The 19,671-nt window shown below is 37.9% G+C and overlaps 2 protein-coding genes across 2 annotated transcripts in view; one reads left to right on the top strand and one right to left on the bottom strand.

Moving 5' to 3' along the window:
* erp44 (endoplasmic reticulum protein 44) overlaps nt 1–13,077 on the bottom strand; it is a 29,995-nt gene extending 16,918 nt beyond the window's left edge. Inside the window, exons 1-4 of the mRNA XM_057835518.1 lie at nt 12,913–13,077; nt 5,906–5,978; nt 5,770–5,809; nt 2,240–2,355 (exon numbers count right to left, since the gene is read on the bottom strand). Of these exons, the coding sequence (XP_057691501.1) occupies nt 2,240–2,355; nt 5,770–5,809; nt 5,906–5,978; nt 12,913–12,972 (289 nt within the window). The 5' untranslated portion in view covers nt 12,973–13,077. The remainder of the gene's footprint in view (nt 1–2,239; nt 2,356–5,769; nt 5,810–5,905; nt 5,979–12,912) is intronic.
* Nucleotides 13,078–13,083: 6 nt separating this feature from the next.
* Nucleotides 13,084–19,671, top strand: part of invs (inversin) — a 110,921-nt gene continuing 104,333 nt past the window's right edge. Inside the window, exons 1-2 of the mRNA XM_057835503.1 lie at nt 13,084–13,282; nt 16,777–16,879. Of these exons, the coding sequence (XP_057691486.1) occupies nt 16,877–16,879 (3 nt within the window). The 5' untranslated portion in view covers nt 13,084–13,282; nt 16,777–16,876. The remainder of the gene's footprint in view (nt 13,283–16,776; nt 16,880–19,671) is intronic.

The following is a 19,671-nucleotide window of genomic DNA, read 5'->3' as shown; positions in this document are numbered from 1 at the left end:
CATTGTGAACATGACAGAAACTACAGTATGTCGCATTTTTTTTCGTTGTCGTCTCATCAAACGAAAACTGGCATTCGTCTCGTTATGGTCTAGTCTCCAAAGCCATGTTTTTAGCTCATCGTCGTCATTAAAAAAAATGTTCGTTGACAAAATATATTTGTTATCGTCATTGTTGACGAAAACAACAAATGTGGGCACCTAACGATTTGATAACAATTACGATTCAGAGCCTGAGATTCGATTATCAGTCGATTATTGATACACCCCCCCAGCTATTAGCTGCTTTTAATGTTTTGCACATTACTTACTTACAAAAATTGTACAAAAAATCCTCTCAGGCTTAAATAAACTACTATTTCAGTATCAAGTTAACAGTTCAAAACAGTAAATAAAATATTCAAGTCCCCATTCTGTATCAGCAGCTTTAAACTACATTCAATTTATGTTGTGAACTAAAGTTGTTAAAATTTTTCCCGCTATTCCATAATTTCCCTTCTGTCTACTTTCGACATGCGAAAGTTTTAAAACTGTTTCTATCATTTAAAGAGTCAAATCAAGATTTTGCCTTTTTCGGAGTATTTTAGATCAAACGTTTATTAGGTTCGCTTGGATGGTTCGCTACATCAGCCTTCCAGCGAAGTCTACTGCTTTAAGACTGCGGCTGTTTACTAACCCCGGTGAGTCTGTAATTTCTCATCTCGTTCTTTATAATTGTGAGATCTACCGTAGCATTATGTGGGCGTAGTTTGTAGCGGCTGTCGGTTGCAATCAAGTATTATTGTTTTTTTTTTAATCTAGCGGCATATGTTGAGTCAGAGCCGTAGAGAGGTGAATTGTTTACTCGCTCCGTTCCTCATTGCGTATCGAAGACCGAACTGACTGTGTTTTAGTTCTGCCTTACTTGGCATATTTCAATCGGAATTTGGATGTTTGTAAATCGTTTTCAAATCTTCCACGAGTGAATCACGAATAATCCAAGATAAATATTTCGCACACTTCTAGTAAATATTGTTGTACGTTGATTTTTGGGGGGGATCTGTGTGGAACTGCTTAGCACTGTTGGGGTACTTTTTGTGTGTATATTTTTTTGTATGTATACGTCCTTTTTGTTGTGTTTTTTTTTTGTTTGTTTGTTTGTTTCAGGGGGTACTGTCCACTCATACATTGTGGTCACATAGGTTGTGAGTTTGCTCTCGTTGCTGAAGATGGATGCCAAATTTAACTTCTGTGACTAGTAAATAAAACGATGTTAAATGGGTGTGGGTGTGTGTGTGTGTGTGGGGGGGGGGGGGGTTAAGAGTCAGCAAGTAAAGTAGCTGCTTATAGTCTGAAAATTACAGTAGTAAACAAAGCAGGAAGAAACACTGAAAAAAAAATGTGGACAAGGATCTTAATCTCTTCATTAAGTCGCTGGACTAGACAGCTTTATTTCGCTCCAGTCTCAAAAGTTTCCCTTTATTTTGTATGCTACTCACCGTGTGAGACTTGTTTAAAGACTTTTGTTCTTTTCCAGCCCAATCATTTTCATTTTCACAGTGGGTTTGGATATCTTTGGTGTACAAGAACTTTCACAAAACCCTGACCTCAGCCCCATCCAACACCTTTTGAATAAACCAGAACTGACACTATAAAACCTTGACATTAGTCTATCGTGTATGTTTGAGGCCTTTTTACAGTATAAGGTATAACTAGGGCTAGGCAATATGGCATAAAAATAAAATCTTTGATTTTTACACCAAAATTGTTTCCTGATTATTTTCTTCCCCCTTCTTTTTAACGATACGATAAGAACAAAATACTGAGACAGCGCACAATAACCTTTAAAAAATGTGAAACGTTAAAAAAAAAAAAAAAAACATAAAACATAAAAACAATGTCAGAGTTGGATTCAACACCCCAAAATTATCAAATGAGTGTTTGCATGATCAATGATCAATGAAACAATTTATTGTTGACCAGTGTTATTCTATTCAATCATCCGCAATTAAAAAAAAAAAAAAACAAGTTCACAAAATCTAATTTTCACCAAGGCCAAGATATAATATGGTTTTGATTAATATTCGAGCTGTACTGAGTGCCACAAAGCTGTAAGACAACACTGATGTGTATTTTTTTTAATGTTCTACAGTATATTCATTGGATTTGGGGGGTATTTTTCCTTTTTTTCATGAACCAAAGAAGATATTCCCATTTAACAAGGAGAAAGTGTAGGGATGGAGGAGGAGCTTTAAATACTCACAGTGCTGGTCGCAGTCAACACGTGCAAACACCACCTGCTTGGTGTCAGGGAATTCTTCCCGCGCTATGTTGGACGCCTCCTCAAAGATGGGATGGAGCATCTGACTAAATCTGCACCTGAAGAATGAGGAACGCTAAAATTGAATGTATCATTCACTCGATGTCTGACATATATAAGCTGAAAACAAAGTACCTCTATCTTCTGGTAGGAAACCACTATTAAAAGTCCATTAGATGACTGACTGCAGTTAGGCAACACTTCTGCCCTAAGCAAAACTTCATAGTAGTTGTGTGGAAAAGAATCACTGCGTCTGTTCATTTGTATTTAATCTTGATGTTAAAAGAACCAACTGGTTTTAAACACTTAGGTCATTTTTTTATCTGAAATTTACATAAAATATAATACAATTTAATTAATCTCAGTACATTTTTTTAAAATTGTATTTTATTGGCTCGACTACAGCTCACCCGTGACTCTCATGAGCATGGAATGAATGAACATTGAACACAGTGCTCATGTTTAAACGTACCGGAGATGTCCCGATCCTATCGGATTGGACGCCAATATGGGCAAAAAAATGCGTATCGGAATCGGATCGGCCGACACGGAAAAAATTCCCATCCAGACTTCCGATCTAGTCCGGTCCGCGTTTTTCAGTGCACCGACTTACATAATCCATTCCAGTGTTCGCTTCGGTTTCCCTAAAATCCGGTCCGCATTTTACGCACACCTTCAACAGACTACATTACCGTCTCCCAAATGACTGAGAGACTTTATTGGTAAAAATGTCAGCTGTGTGGGATTATTTCACTTTAAAGGACGACAAAGACGAAGAGGCAGAGTGCAACATATGCCACAATAAAGTCAAGCGTGGTGGTAAAGCTGTACGAACTGTTAATACAACCAAACTAATCAAGCATTTATCGAAATACCACCACAAACAATACAAGGAGTATGAGGAGTATATGAGGAGTAGGGCTGCAGCTATCGAATATTTTAGTAATCGAGTAATCGACTGAAAATTCTATCGATTAATCGAGTAATCGGATAAAACAAATATATTTTCAGGTGAAGAGCAATTATAAATACACATGAGAAAACAAGACATTTTATCATTTTTGATGTATATTGTTGAAAACAGCCAACAATTGCATCTCAGATGTAACTAGAATTTTAAAAAATGACTAATTCACTGCTTTCACTCAAAAAACCTTTAGATCTTATTTTTAAAAAGTATATACATATTACATATATTATATATGTACATATAAACACACCTAAAAATGCCTTTACGCTTGATAACACACATCACTTAAAAGTTAGGATTTTTTCCCACGTTTTTCAATTGAATTTCTATTTGTGTCAAGACATTTTTAAGTTCTAGTTAAGTTTTAAGTTAGTCTAAACTGTAAGTCCTGATAGGATTTTGAGTTTTTGCACTGTTCAAAATAAATGTATGATACAGGCTGTATTGGAGCACATTAGGGACTAGTGCTACTTGGTGTTTTATCCAGCAATGACTACTGAGCTAAAATTGATAGTTAGCATTATTGAGTTTTTATTTGACACCCTCATCACTCCACAACGCTATGTTATGTTAAAGCCTGTATGTAAGACACGTTAGCCACGCATCGAAAGTGGTCTTAATTAATTGAAACCTAGCCCTCCGCAGGGCTAACGTAAGGCGAGCTAGTAGTGACAGTAATGTTAATCTTATATATTAGCGCTTAGCGCTCTTTATTAGCGCTTAGCGCTCTACTGCTTTAAGATGGCGGCTGTTTGCTAACGCTGCCCAGACGCGGCCTAGTCTGTCATTGTGCATCTAGTTCAACATACATGTGATCTCCATGAGACTCATTGGACGCTACCTACAACTAACGTAGCATGTGCGGGCTAGTATTTAGCAACATCGGCGTCGTTTGTAGCGGTTGTCGGCTGCAGTAAGTTTTTTTTTTTTTTTTTTGCTTCTTCCTCTACGCACGTGACATCAGCGCGTTGTCCCGCATTAAAAGTAGTCCGAGCAAAACGTGATGCTTAGAGCTGTCAAAATAAATGATTACTCGAGGTGAATAAAATTACTCGGATCAGTTTTTAAACTCGAGTTACTCGAGTTGCTCGAGTATTCGTTTCAGCTCTAATGAGGAGTATAAGGAGAAGACAGAAAGAAAGGTCATACGCAACGAACACTGGCAGAAACTTTTGCTATGCGTGACAAATTGGCACTTGACAGTCCCAAAGCCCAGGGAAGAGTCATTGCCGAAGGAATCATTCTGGATGACGAGTCATTATCTCTCGTGAGTAAAGTGGGATTTAGACGCATCGGGCAGACTTTTTAAAAATATATATATATTCATATATTTATACTAAAACGATGTATGTATGTATGTGCTTTTCCAGCGTTATTTCGCTGTGTAAATGCATTTATAATGATAAAAATATGTAGAGTATTTAAACATTGAGAAAACTTGCGTCTTTTTTTTTTTCTGCCAACTCGAGGAGATTAAAATAAAAGTCAAATCCACTATCCACCTGTTAGAACACACATGCAAATATAAAATATATAAATGTTTATTGAATATCCATCTTACAGTCTTGTTTAACTGGGAGAATTTGTAACAAAAGACAGGCTATAATTTGTTATCATTATGCATATATGCACTGGCGTCACCAAACGTGATCACACATAACGTGACCACGCATCGCTCCTGAGTCCTCACAAATAGAGCATAAAATTTAGTTTTTTTTTCAGGCTTGTGCCTACAAATAAAACATAAAATTTTGGGTTTTTTCGGGCTGGGCAAGCAAATCAAAGGGAGTGTGTAATAGTTAATAGTTTGAGGTTGTTTATGTGTTTTGCTTTTTTAAGACAGTTTACAATATTATTAGCATGTTTTACTGTTTGAATATGTCATTTCTGTTTGTTATTTATAATGTTTTGTGTTTATCATTTAATAAACAGGTCAGTTTCTTGTTACCAACCATTATGTGTTATTCCAACTCACCTAATTCAGATGGCAAGTTGTTATCAAGACTACTAAAACCCTTTTCAACATGAGTCTGACAACTAAGTAAGGAGGCTAAATAACTTTAAACTTTAATACAGTATCAGTATCGGATCGGAAGTGCAAAACAATATCGGTATCGGATCGAAGTGCAAAAACCTGGATCGGGACATCCCTAAAACGTACTAAGTAGTATTGCACAGATACGGCACTAAAATAACGTCAACGGAATTGGGGAGTACTAAGAAGTATGCAGTGATTTAGTTTTTTGTTTCTTGAAACGTATCAATACTGTACTGTAGTGTCAGCATCCAATTATTCATTGAGAGACAACATGCAGCTTCACCTGATGCTGTGTTAAAGGCAAGAGCTTCAGTTATGCTTTTGACATGACAATGTTGCGAGTCCTCTGCCAAACAGGCCGGTATATAATTAGAGAGTTGCAATTGTACATGCTGTCAAACAACTAATGGAATGTGAAAAATGCTATCTTTAAAGAGGTAGCAAGTAGGTAAACATGTTACTTACCAGTCAGCATAAAAGTTTACTAAAGACACGCCGGCATTATCTGTAAACAAATACATCATTAATGAACATGCTTGGATGTTCAAATTCAGCACCAGTTTATTTTATTTCATTTTACAAAGACAGAATGATCTCTTACTCAGGATGTCATCGATGTTGGCTGCGTCCAGACTGGTGATTTCTGTTTGTCCAGGAGTAGAAAGGCCCATGACCTATGGAGAAAAATCAACTATTTATAGAAGACAACCATAGACTTCATAGTTCATAATGTATTGACGGGTCAGATCGGTCATGCACTGTGCCTCGCATTCAAATAGGGGGCCGCCCACATCAAGAGGAGCTATCTACAAACACACTCACGCAGCAATCTAACGCCGCATTTCTGTTGAAAAAGAACGAAAGCTGTTCCGCAAACAAACAAGAAGGATTGTCTCAGGAGTGATTTGTTCAAGGATTCAAGGTAATTATTATATTTTTCGTACCATGCATGCATTTTGAAATGCTGTTAAAAAAAATCAATGGGAGAAATTAGCCGCCACTGCATTGGCATCTTAGTTTGCCATATTTATGTAAAAAAAAAAGTGCTAACTGCACCTTTTTTTTGCTTTTAACCAAGAATCAAGACTGTTTTACGTCCATATCTATAAAGAATTCTGGGATTTAGGCATTTGTTCACAAGAATTTTCACCGGTTTACTTCTATTTACATCAGGTGGCCGCTAGCTACATTCACTCACAGACTAGCATTGTACTTCCACACATTTACGTAAAATAAATGCTAACTGCAGGTTTTTTTTTTTTGTTTGGTTTTTTTTTTGCTTTTAACCAAGAATCGAGACTGTTTTACGTCCATATTGATGAAGAATTCGGGGATTGAAGCATTTATCGATATGAATTTTCAACAGAAAAGCTGTTTACATCAGGCGGCCGCTAGCTACATTCACTAACAAACTAGCATTGTACTTCGACATATTTACGAAAAATAAATTTTAACCAAGAATCGAGACTGTTTTACACCCATATCTATGAAGAATTCGGGGATTTAAGCATTTATTGACAAGAATTTTCACAGGAAAAGCTCTGTTTACATCAGGCGGTCGCTAGCTACAGTCACTAACAGACTAGCTGTGTACTTCGACATATTTACGTAAAATAAATGCTAACTGCATGTTTTTTTTTTTTTTTTTTTTTTGCTTTTAACCAAGAATCAAGACTATTTTACGTCCAGATCTATAAAGAATTCAGGGATTTAAATATCCATTCACAATAATTTTCAACGAAAAAAGCTTTTTGTCTCTGATTCCACACGGTCAGCTTTGACGGCCTCGCCAACAATGAAGGCCCCCTATTTATCGGCCTCGCGCCCTGTCAATATATGATGAATTCTATGAAGACAACAATAACGAGAGCAATTTAAGAGTCAAATAGAATATGATCATAGCAGTCGCCACCAAGTTTACCCAAACTGAATTTGTTAAATATGAACCCTCCCAAAAACAAATAACAAACAATCCTGTAAGTATAATCACCCACATGTGGGTTTGGGCTACCATAATCTTCTACTGTGCAAACACTCAAGCGCTCATTGTTTACCTTCTACTTATGAATCGGTAAGGGTAGTTTGCTGATGATGAAGACATTAGACTTGTCATACAAGTGTAATAGAAAAATGTAAAAGACAAAAGAAAAAAAAAAGAAAAACGTAGAACTGCCAAATGAATGCCCCAGTACCCAAGAGATTTGGTTTACAAACAACATTTTCAAAAAAATATTATTTTGGTTCACAAGTTCAAAGAGAATCTTGGAAAGGTCATGAGAGGCTCACTAGTGCTTTTTGGATAGTGCTGCTAATGCATGGCAGTGGACTGAAGTGGTGTCCACATACTTCTGTGTTGAAAATGGAAGTGAAGGCAGAGACTGGGAGTAGACATGGGCCGATTACCGGTTTCAAGGTATACCGTGGAATTAGGCCTGAACGATATATCGTTTAAACATCGCCATCGCGATGTGCGCATGCGCAATAGTCCCATCGCAAGGACGTGCGATAGTTTTTTCATTTCATTTTTTTAAATCCACAAACGTTTGTTTTGAGGAAGGAGCGCGAAGGAGAGCGCACAGCCTCTCATCTCATTCCCTCCAACTCGCAGTCATCGGCTCCTCCCCCTCCCCTGCTACAGCGGAGTGGAGGGGCCGAACAGCAGAGCGGAGGGAGGAGGGGCCGTTTTCAAAGTGAAAGCAAGCAACACGTTGAATAGGGAAGACTGTCTCCAAAAGGAGTTTTGGAAGTATTTTGGCTATCGACAAGAATATAAGGAACAAAAAACAGCCCTGTTGACAGTGCCTCGCCATGGTTGCCTCAACAAGAAGTCATCCGTCGAACATGTGGGACCATTTAAAACGCAGGTATCTATGCATTCCTGCTACGAGCTTCCCATCAGAGGCTTTTTAGTACAGGTGGGAACATTGTTACGTGCCAACGTTGTTGTCTCAAGCCTGCAATGGTGGATAAACTAGTAGTCTTGGCCAAACACCTATGAGACCCAGTTGAGAATTGCTGAGCAAGGAAGGTGGACGATATGCAGACAAATACATAACACAGCTGCAGGAATGTCTTTTCTTCTTTTTATTCATGTGACAGCTAACAGGAAGGCAGGAAATTTGGGAGTTAAAATGGTTCTGTTATTCATCAGTTATTTGCTGTTATTCAGTTCAATTATTTACAAGTTCAATTGAGTTTCTGTTTCTTTTATATTTAAATTAATTGTAAATCGTATTTTTCAAATAACTATAGTACAGCTGCACATAAAGTTTTGATACTTAATATTTTTTAAATATTTTTACAACTTTGTTGCAGTTTTGCAGTTTTATATTGTTATATTTTGTGTAAACAACTCAGGGGACTAATGCACTTGCACTTTTATTTGACAGATTTAATATTTAAGTTCAAATATGTTGACAACTTTATTGTTTTACTGAGGTTTTTATTTATTGTTATAGTTTGTGAACAACTCTTATTTGTCATATTTAATATTTTTGTTCAACTATGTTTACAACTTTGTTGTTATTTTACAGAAGTTTTTATTTATTGTTATATTTTGTCAAAAACTTAGGGGACGAATGCACCTGCTCTTTTATTTGTCATTTAATGTATTTGCTGCTGTTGAAGTGTCAAATATTGTGTTCAATAAATTATCTATTTTGTGCAGACATTGCTTCCTGGATCCCTTCATAATAATACAGCAATCTTAATCATTCACAAATGAAACGGTATTATATGGATACACTGTGGTCACGGCGTGTCATGCAAAGTATTTCCAAACAGCTATTCAAGTCATCTAGTGAAAATTTCTTTAAAAAAAAAAAAATTGTAGATATATATATATATATATATTTTTTTTTTACTATCGCAATATAATATCGCAATATATTGCACACCTCAAAAAAATCGCAACAATAGTTTTTTCCAATATCGTTCAAGCCTACGTGGAATGAAAACGTCTAGGTTTCAAATCAGCAAAAATGTTCCGTCATACCGTGCCTAAGGTATTAGCTATTTTTTATGTCCCAAAAATGCATGGGGAAATCCTTCTCTTGCAGCTGCAAGGCTCAACCCTCCCCCACCGTTTGTTGTTCAGTGTCAGTGTGTCAGCTGTGCTACACAATGTCTGGAGGAGTTGAAACTCCTGAATTCCCCCCATCAAGAAGAAAACAAAATCGCTGGTATGGGAATACTTTGGCTACAGAAAAGTTAGACGGCAGTGGCTTAGAAGAGGAGGGCCAACCGACATGTAAAACATGTTTGCGGCGGGTGACTGGCGAGGAGGCAAAAGCTCCAATATGATTTCGCATTTATACAAAATTAAAAGTTAGTAAACACTGTCATGAACGTTTCCCACCAGCTACGAGAGTTAACTTCAGCATGTTTAGTGTTTCTAGCGGTGGTAAAACGTGGTGTTTTTTTCTCTTTGGCAACTGTCTGTGTTGAGAAAGAGTGTGTTTATAATGTAAACATGATATGAGTCATACACAAGTGCTTTTTATAGAAAATAATTCAATTATTTTTGTTCTGATGGTAATGTTGAGCTGTGGCTGTGGGTTTAGGACTGCATTTATTTTATTTTGAATATTTTGTTGCTGTTGTTGTTTTGTTAACATTATACTTATGTTCCAATTTGCAAATAGGTTTTGATAAATAAAACTTTTCAATGGAAGTTTGTTTTTTTTAAACCCAGATATCTCAAAGTGAAAATTTTAGAGCTGTAATTGCAATACAGTGAAACCGTGATATTTTGGCTTAAGGTTATTGTAGGTTCCAAAACGAAAAGCCCGACGATCTCCTTACTCCATCCCCCTCGCACCCGCCGCTCTAGCGGGGAAGAAAAAAGTCTCACGCAGCTCGTTCCCAGTTCATTCGTTTAATCCAAAATAAATTAATCCAAACTCTTGTCATCCACAACACAAACTAAGGGGCAAATTAGAGATACATCGAGAGACTAATTCAACTAAGAAGATAGAGAAAAGCAGACATCAAAAACTGTTTGGCTCTTATCTGTTACTTATGAGTCTTTCTCCTTCACACCTCCTGAGCTCCACAGCGAGCCACTTCCGCGTTATACAGTAACGTAGTCAAACGGGACGAGTTCCACCAAATCAAATAAACAAATGATAATTCCATCTTATATAACCAAATAACAATTAACAACTCGTTTTACAGAACCAAATAAATTATTTACAATTAACATGAATAATTATACCAATGTTATTTAGGCACTTACAGTTATCAAACCATCAGAATCTCATACCGGCACATGCCTAACTGGGAGGAATCCCAGAATGACGCCAGCTCCGGTCCATTTGAATGCCAATGGTGAAATGAATAGGAATGACAATAAAGATTCTGGTTTGGACATTACTTGAACAAACAGAAGCGCTAATGATGTGTCGCCAAATAAATTCAATTAAGTCTCCTTGGTTGTTGATGAGGTTCAGTTACACAATTTCCAATTTATTTTGATTCCTTATTTAATGTCTGATACCTACAATAATTTGTTCCTCAGTGTATCCTGAGTTGCCAAATTAGGTTGTGATCTGGCGGCACTAACATGCAGGGAAATAACAAGGACATGTTAAGGGTTGTTGTAAAAACATAAATGCCATTTTACGAGTCTGTTTTCTGTTAATTGTCAAAATCCAAGATGCACACACCACGCCGTAATTTCTCAGAGGTGAAATGCTGTAGATAAATGGTTGATATGCTTTTGTAATGATGAGATAATTCTCTTATTGGTTATACCAAAGTATGTTTGGGAAAATGGGTAAGTGACGAATTTTGCTATGATGGAACACATTTGTCATCGTAAAAGGTAGATTAAAAAATTACATTATTGATGTTGTAAGTGTTGTTGTAAAATAAAATACTGAAATAAGTGACAAAGAATAAATCAACATGACCAAGGGCATAGGTTTGCATAGGAACAGTAGGGACATAAGACTAGCAAATTTTCAGGATGCTCAAATTGTCCCCACCAACTTTCAAACAACCTTGTTTGAATTACGGTATATAATGAATTCAGTTATACAAGTAATTTAGATTGTCTTCCCATATGTTGTAAGGATAGAACTGGTCCTACCATTATAAATTACAGAATTTCAACATGTCCAGACTTATATTTACCCCTTTTTACAAGCTGAATGTGCCGGTCCACTTTATCCCCTCAAACGAACGTTTGATTGGCTGATGACTTGCAATTATCTAAAATGTATTAATTATTTTCTACATGATTTATTCAAAAATATTTTTGTTTGAAGCCAATGCAGACATTTTTTCAGATAATAATAATCGAGTTAAAAAGTTTTCATTTTTTGTTGAAGTTGGCTGTGTTTGTGGACAAAAGCAGTAGTGTTTTACCTGAAGGAGGCTCCATTTATATTTTCGTTATACCCTAAGAAGTTTTTCAGTTATATATTTTTTTTTTTAACAGACAACGCTAAGTGGTCTAAAGACAAATGTATTTTTTTCCCATTTCTGAATAGTTAAGAGATTAATAACAAGTTTGTACTGTCAATGTTAATATAATTTATGTTCAAATATTGCAATATAAATTTGCTAATAAAATCCAGACATTTATTCTTGAAGTTTTCAAAATGTTTTAGTAGTTTTTGAAAACAAACGTTTGAATTGAATGGTGTATCACCTGAACCAATACACGTAAAATTTAATATAAATCAATACAGATTAATTTTGTATTGATCATTTTGTCTATCAATTAATTAGGTTGATATTCGTGAGAAATGTAGCCCTGACCTCCGTTCACCCAATCTGTTTGGTCTGATTGACGTCCCGTCCGTAGCAAAAATTATACATGCAGGTTATACGGTTATATCGTCCCCACCAATGTTGAGACCAAACCTTGAACGTCATATATCTCATAATCTTCTGTGGCACACTAATGTACCGCGCCAAACTGGTTTGTGAGTCATAAATATTGATGACATAAAACATTCATCCTAAAAGGACGATTTTTTAATTTTCAGTGTTACCAAAATGAAAACATGTACATTGGCACACCACATTACAACGTAAAAGTAGATAAAATCGCGATTTGATGACCGTACTAAATTAAATTATCTTCGGTCAGAAAGGCAGCATTGGCGCTCATTTCCGGGTTGTGAACCAATCAGATTGAGCCACAACAGAGGAACTCACCAACCGGCGAGCATCACCCAAAAGACACGAAAGAATTGACCGACAACGTTAAAACATCAGCATTGTTCATAAAAGAAAAGCTAGCGAGTCAAGTATTACACGCGTGCACACGTATTAAACATAATACTGAGACGAAACTAATACAATTTATATCAATACAAATAAGGTGTGCTAACCCGTGACATTTGTATCGTCTGCCGGGAGCAATAAAGTTACTTCGCCCAACATGGTTTTACTTAAAAGTTAAGACATGCTACATGCTAAATACTTAGCATCAGAACTGTATATACTCCAAAGAGAAAGCCACATCTAATGACAGGGGAGTCTGCTGGGTTAGCTTGCAGCTGGACTGGCTGGCTCGCAGCCCTCAGCTTACGTTAGCTTGCATGTTAGCTCTCATCAGCCGAGTGTCTTTTGCAGTAGTGATAGATGAACACTTACCAGCAATGTGACGCAGATGATGCGCTCACTAAGAAAGGATAATATTGCAGAAAGTTTCATCGTAGACGAGAATGTGTGAAGGTGGAGGCGGTGAGTTGTCCCAGTCTGCCTCGACGCGGCTCTACTTGCTGCAGCAGGAAAACAGCGGCGAGCAGATCCCGTGGTGACCACGGAAACGACTACGAAACTTCCGGTTAACATACTGCGCTTGTGGGAAATGTAGTTTTAAAATCAGGCGAAATAGAGGTGTTTGGCGCTCAAAAAACTACAAACATGGTAATAATTGAAATGTAAAGGGAATTGTAGTGTTTTTAATCTTCAGGATTTACAACGGGACAACTTCGAAGAAAAGTTTACTGAGTTGAGCAAGGTAAACAATACTATTAAACAGTCCCATTTAACATTCATTTAAATGTTATCAGGTTACCGTAACGGGCATTTATCCGTGTCAGTCATTTGTTTTATCCTTGACACACTTTCGTGACAACTTTCATTGAAGGAGGGCAAGTTGCATCATTTTTGGTCACTTTTTTGTCACACAAGTTTTTGTATTTTCTATTTGTGATGGTCAGCGTTTACTACTTTCCCCCTGCTTGTCTGTCCTTGCCTGCTTCTGTTCAAAGTTAGCGTGTAAATAAACTTGAAGCACTTTTGGAAAAGGACACATTCAGAGGAAAACATTGAACTTGCAACAAAATTAAATGTGTCTGTTCAATCATTGTAGAACAATCTGTTGGATCTGCATTTTTAGACAATTGACTATGTATCGAAAACTACAAATATTAATAAATACGTTAGCCTGACGATGAAAAATCAAAATGGAAAAATTAGATTGTAGACCTTGGGTGCCAAAGTCATGTTGTTGCAGTCCACATTGTAGTTAGGGTTTCATTTGGGGGGTGGGGGGCATTATGTCGGGCAACCCATAGAATTAAATAAATAAATAAATTTTAACTCATTTGGCTGCCATTGACGGCGCTAGACGTCCAATACTCTCCCAATCAAAATGGATTGGACTTCTAGCGCCGTCAGTGGCAGGCAAACTAGGTCTGTTGACATTAATTGACTAATCTATTCACAAACAAATCATCATATATGTTGATAGTCAATAAACTGTTTAGAGACATTGTTGAACTCAAAATTGTCCAAATCCACTTAAAAAAAACAACAACAACTCAATAACATTTTTCATTTTGTTACCCCTAAAAGTGGGAAACAGTAGATATTTCCCTTTTTATAATTTAGTTTATCCTTAAAATATAACTTAACATATTTATTCATTTTTATCTTATTTACTATTTTAATACAAAAATAGAAGGGGGGATGAGTAAACATTCCCTTTTTCTTTTTTGGGATCTAAATAAAATTCTCTAATTTTTAAAAAAATTAATTTTATTAAAACAGAAAAAAATAGTAAATATTCTCTGATTTACAAAAATTGTTAGGGTCTGCGAATGTGGAAAACAAGGCTGGACCCCAAAACAGACAAAAGAGGCTTCATCACATTTATTGTACACGGGAAAAAAAACACGCAATTGCGAAATAGAGATAACAAAAAGGGGCTGTGACAACCGGTCGACAGAGATCACTAGAACTAACCCGAGGGTAAACCAAGGTGACAAAAGCAACACAAATGTTAGGGTGCAATCATTTACAATCATTTAAAAAACAATTAGACAAATTAATGACTAAAAACAGTAAAAATAATTTAGTATAGAAAGTTCAAAACAATAAAATACTAATCTATGAAAATAATTAGCAGAACTGTAAAATACAAAGAAATCAGGGATTATTATTGATATGTGAGTCTGAACAGGTGAGTTTTGAGTTTCGATTGAAAAAGGGGGAGAGAGTCTGTGTTCCTGAAGTCGGGTGGTAGTGAATTCCAAAGCCGAAGGCTGAATGCTCTGCTCCCCATGGTGCTGAGGCAAGCGGGGAGGAAAGACAAGTGCATGGAGGTGGAGGACCTAAGGGCACGGGAGGGAGTTGTAATGTGGAGGAGGTCGGACAGACAGGGAGGGGCAAGGTTATGGATGGCCTTGAATGTGAGGAGGAGAACTTTGAACTGGATGCGGAAGTGGACCAGGAGCCAATGGAGCTGGCGGAGAACTGCAATGATGTGGTGGATCAATGAGGTACGGGTTATAATTCGAGCGGCTGGATTCTGGACCAGTTGCAGTTTATGGAGGGTCTCTTGACAAAGGCCAAAGAGGAGGGAGTTGCAGTAATCCAGGCGGGAAGTGACAAGACTATAAACCAGGATTTCAGAAGAATGGGGGGTGAGGGAGGGGCGGAGGCGGTTGATGGTGCGTATGTGCTAGTGAGCAATCTGGGTAATATTATTGATGTGTGAATGAAAAGAGAGTGTATTGTCCTGGATGACACCCAGGCTCTTAACTTGGGGGGGGGGGGGGGGGGTGAAACAGTGGAGTTGTCGATGGTGAGGGGATGGCTATGGTATTTGGATATGGTGGATTTGGAGCCGATGAGGAGCACCTCGATTTTACTGCTGTTGAGTTTGAGGAAATTTTGGGTGAGCCAATTTTTAATTTCGGTGATACAGTCAGTCAGGAAGGTGGGCAGGATAGAGGAGGATGGTTCGGAAGTAAGGTAGAGCTGGGTGTCATTGGCAAAACAGTGAAAGTTGAAAGATGTTGAATTTACGGAGAATATTGCCAATGAGAAGGAGGTAGATAATGAACAGTAGGGGCCCGAGGACAAAGCCCAGGACTCCGTAGGTAACATGTGAGGGAGTGGATTTTAGGGACTTGAGTTTGAGTGAGTTTATTGCAAACCAAGCTGGTAGAATTGGGACCAGCAAGAGGCAGGCAATGCTCAGGGAACGGCCAGGCGTGGGGATCCGAAAAGGGGCATGCAGAAACAGGTCAACAGAACTAGACGAGTTGATCTGGCAACGGGGTCAGGCGTCCACTGGCTTTTAAACGCTGCTGATGGTGATAGCCTGCATCTGTGGCCGCTCCACCCGTCTGACATCCAACCTGTAATTTGGATAAGATATGCACACCTGCCGGATCTCAGGAGGGAGGTGCAGAGGCCCTAACACACAAATACACTCTAATACCTGCACAAAGCAGATTCAAAACGAGAGCGGCAAAAAAACAAACCAAGGCAGGGGCGAAATTAGCCAAATGTGAATAACAAGCTCGAGAGTACAAAACGTCCGTTGGCGACCAGCAAGGCAATATCTCAGCAACCCTTGCTTGGGTTGCCTACGTTTAAATACGCTGCTGATGAGAATAGGATGCACCTGCGTCCAGCGAACACTGCCTACACTCTGAAATGAGAACAATGACCAGCAGCCGCATCATGTGACATAAGTTTTATTTTAGCAATAAAAAAATAAATAATTGACATAATTTAGTGCTACGGGCCACAAAAAAATCATGCGGTGGTCCAGATCCGGCCCCCTGGCTGCAGATGGCACTATTTTAGTACACTAATGTCACAAATGAATTCTGCTTTTGAACTGTGCTATTCCTGAATTTATGAGGTATTGCACAATCTGAGGTGAGGCTGGATTCTCACTGTTGCACATCGCATCTCAAGACACAAATAAAATCACAACTCATCAAAACCCACAGCCGAATGTTTAATCTTTGCACCATATGTTTTATTCATGAATTTAGTATGACCCTCGAGGATGTAAAACTTGCACTTTAAAATTGTTTAGAAGTTTTGAAAATCACGGTTGAGCTATCCCCAGCAACAGTTTGTTAATCAGGTTTGGTCATCTATACTCTGCATAATAACAGTCATACACAGTAACATTGTCATCCTGGCAGTTCATTCTATGAGCAGGTGTGCATGTCCCAGTAGGTGATTGATCCTCTTTCTCCTCCCCAGCAGGAAGAGGGATCAGGACAGGTAGGGGATATGGACTACTACCCAACTAGGATAAACTGAAGTGGGCATCATCTGCTGCAGAACTTCTTTTAATGCAACTATGGTAAGAATTTGGCTCAAAAAGAGCAATGTTGTACTCATCTTTGGGGTTAACACCTTCTAAAATCAGTTAGTTCTGGGATTGCCCCCTCTGCTTCCAGATTGTGTTCCTCTCCCAAGAGTCTTGGTCATCTGAGACCATAACAAACCCTAATTATGTGACCTGTTACAGTCAGATTGTTAAGGAGAATGAGAATGTTGAATTGAATCCCTGCATTAATATTTGATGGGCTCAAGCTGTCCATAGAGGGTTCACAGTGTGTGCGATACTCACAGATGGAGAAATTGGAGATTTATCGCAGTCTCTGACTTCTACTGATATGAAAGGGCAAAGACGGACATTCCTATTTCAATTGACACCCTTTAATTGTTTATGTGACATGTTTACCATTTCTTTTGGAGAAAATTATAAAATAGCCCAAACTTCACATTTTAATGTTTCGACCGGATGGATCTGTTTCAAAAGTGGTGTTAAAAATGTACTGTATTTTAGTAGATTAAAAATAAATTCATAGAATTGATCATTATTGAAGAGATAGTTTTATTACATGTCACATGCCTACATTTAATGTCAGATATTTGAATCTCACATATTACTGATATTTATTACTAGAGCTGGGAATCTTTGGGCACCTAACGATTCGATTACGATTACGATTCAGAGGCTCTGATTCGATTATAGAACGATTATTGATGCACCCCCCTCCTTTTTTTTTTTTTTTTTTTTTTAAATGTTTTGTACATTAGTTCCAAAATTGCTCAAAAATACTCTCAGGCTAAACCAAACTACTATTTCAGTATCAAGTTAACATATAGCAGTAAACAAATATACGAAAATAACAGTAAATACAAAACTCCAGTCCCCATTCTTTATCAGCAGCTTTAAACTACATTTAATTAATTTAATGTTGTGAATCAACCGTTAAAGTTGTTAAAATTGCTCCCGTTATTCCATAATTTCCCTTTTGTCTACTTTCGACATGTGAACGTTTAAAACTATTTTAAAGATAGATTCAAGTCAATATTTTACCGATTTAGGAGTATTTTAGATAAAAAGTTAATTAGGTTTGCTTGGAAGGTTCGCTACAACAGCCTAGCAGGGAAGTGTACTGCTTTAAGATGGCGGCCGTTTACTAACGCCCGCATCTAGCTTTTTGTAGATGTGCTGGTAACGCTACCGAATCTATAATGCAACTAGTCCTATATAAATGATATCTACCATAACATTATGTGGATGTACTTTGTAGCAGCTTTTCGGCAGCAGTCAGGTATGTTGTTGTGTTTTTTTATCTCGTGGCATGAGTTGAGCTAGAGCCGTGAGTTGAGCATTGGCATTACCTGAGGGGCCGGGTAATGAGAAGCATGATGTTTAGCTACTCTCGCTCCGTTCTTCCTCATTGTGTCCCGAAGACCGCGCGGCGCGCTGAGTGTGTTGTACTTACGCTTTACTTGGCATATTTCAATAATCGGAATGTGTTGTACTTCCGCTTTACTTGGCATATTTCAATAATCGGAATTTGGATGTTTGTGAATCGTTCTCGAATCTTCCACGGCCGAATCGCGAATAATCTAAGAATCGGAGATTTTGCACACCTCTATTTATTACTCTACTAGTATAATCATTGAATGCGTTCTTTTTATCTTTCAGTAATTTGTTGGGATCATGTAAAAACAGCTGCTCTATCATTCTCATATTGAAGATAGGCTAATAACAGTTGTAATATCATTGGTAATGCCGTGCGATCTAAAAACGTACATGAATTCAATGTACCGGTTTTAACCCCTTGTAGGACAAGCAGAGGTTGGTAGTAACTAGAGCAGGGTGGTAAACTGAAAATTTGCCGTTACCGAAATTCTTCACGATGACCGACGTAATTTTGTCGCAAAATTCGGTAATTACACAATAAAAAATAGTCTTTTCATCCCACTTTAACTCTGTGTTGTTCGTCTATGTTCATTCCCCTTTAAGAAAGCAGTCAGTGTGCTTACGTATGGAGTCATGTGGTTATCAGGAAGTCAAACAAACAGAAGCCCGGTAGGCTAACGCTAGCGGCTAACGCTACAAGCAAAGGTGATGGAGTGTGGCTTAAGGGAGGTTCGCCAAACTTTCACCCGACATTAAGTAGACTCTTGGCGGCATCCAGACGGACTTTCACCTGCTGTCCTCCCTTGTTCTCACAATTTCAGGAGAGGGTGCTTTCAGTGCTTTCTACTGGTAGCCAGGCCGCAGGCTAACGTTAGCGGCTAACGCTAGCGGTTAACACTACAAATGAACGTGATGGAGTCGGATAGCAGATCTAACCTTCTCGAAACGGCTGAACTTAATGAGTGGATTGGACACGGACTGCATCTAGCAATTAGTATGTCGCGTTATTTTGTATCTGTCTGTGTGTGATTTCTCTGATAGCTTTTGTGATGGTAAAGCATCCAGCACAAAGTACAATCCAACAGTGAAACTTATAATATGACCGTTTAATGGCCCCAGCAATTTTTCTGAATGTGCTCAATTCTGTGTCATTACTGCCATCATAAAATCTTAAATGTTTCATGTGCAGAAGATCAATATAGCTTTAATGTGTGTGTGTCTGTGTGGGGGTTCATGTGTGCGTGCATGTATTAAAAAAAACTACTGTGGGGGGGGGGGGGGGGGCTGAAACCATGAAGTAAATACGATTACTTGTGTTGAGTAATTATGTCATATCAGCCATTAACAATAAGTTGTCTGTTTGAAGTGTACTGTTCAAGCTGTATGTCATTTGTGTTACAATGACATGTTTGCACAGTTGTCGTATTGAT

Source organism: Corythoichthys intestinalis, chromosome 4 (genome assembly GCF_030265065.1).
Source record: "Corythoichthys intestinalis isolate RoL2023-P3 chromosome 4, ASM3026506v1, whole genome shotgun sequence".
In the NCBI taxonomy this organism is placed as follows: domain Eukaryota; kingdom Metazoa; phylum Chordata; class Actinopteri; order Syngnathiformes; family Syngnathidae; genus Corythoichthys; species Corythoichthys intestinalis.
This window is presented reverse-complemented; position numbering and strand designations above follow the sequence as displayed.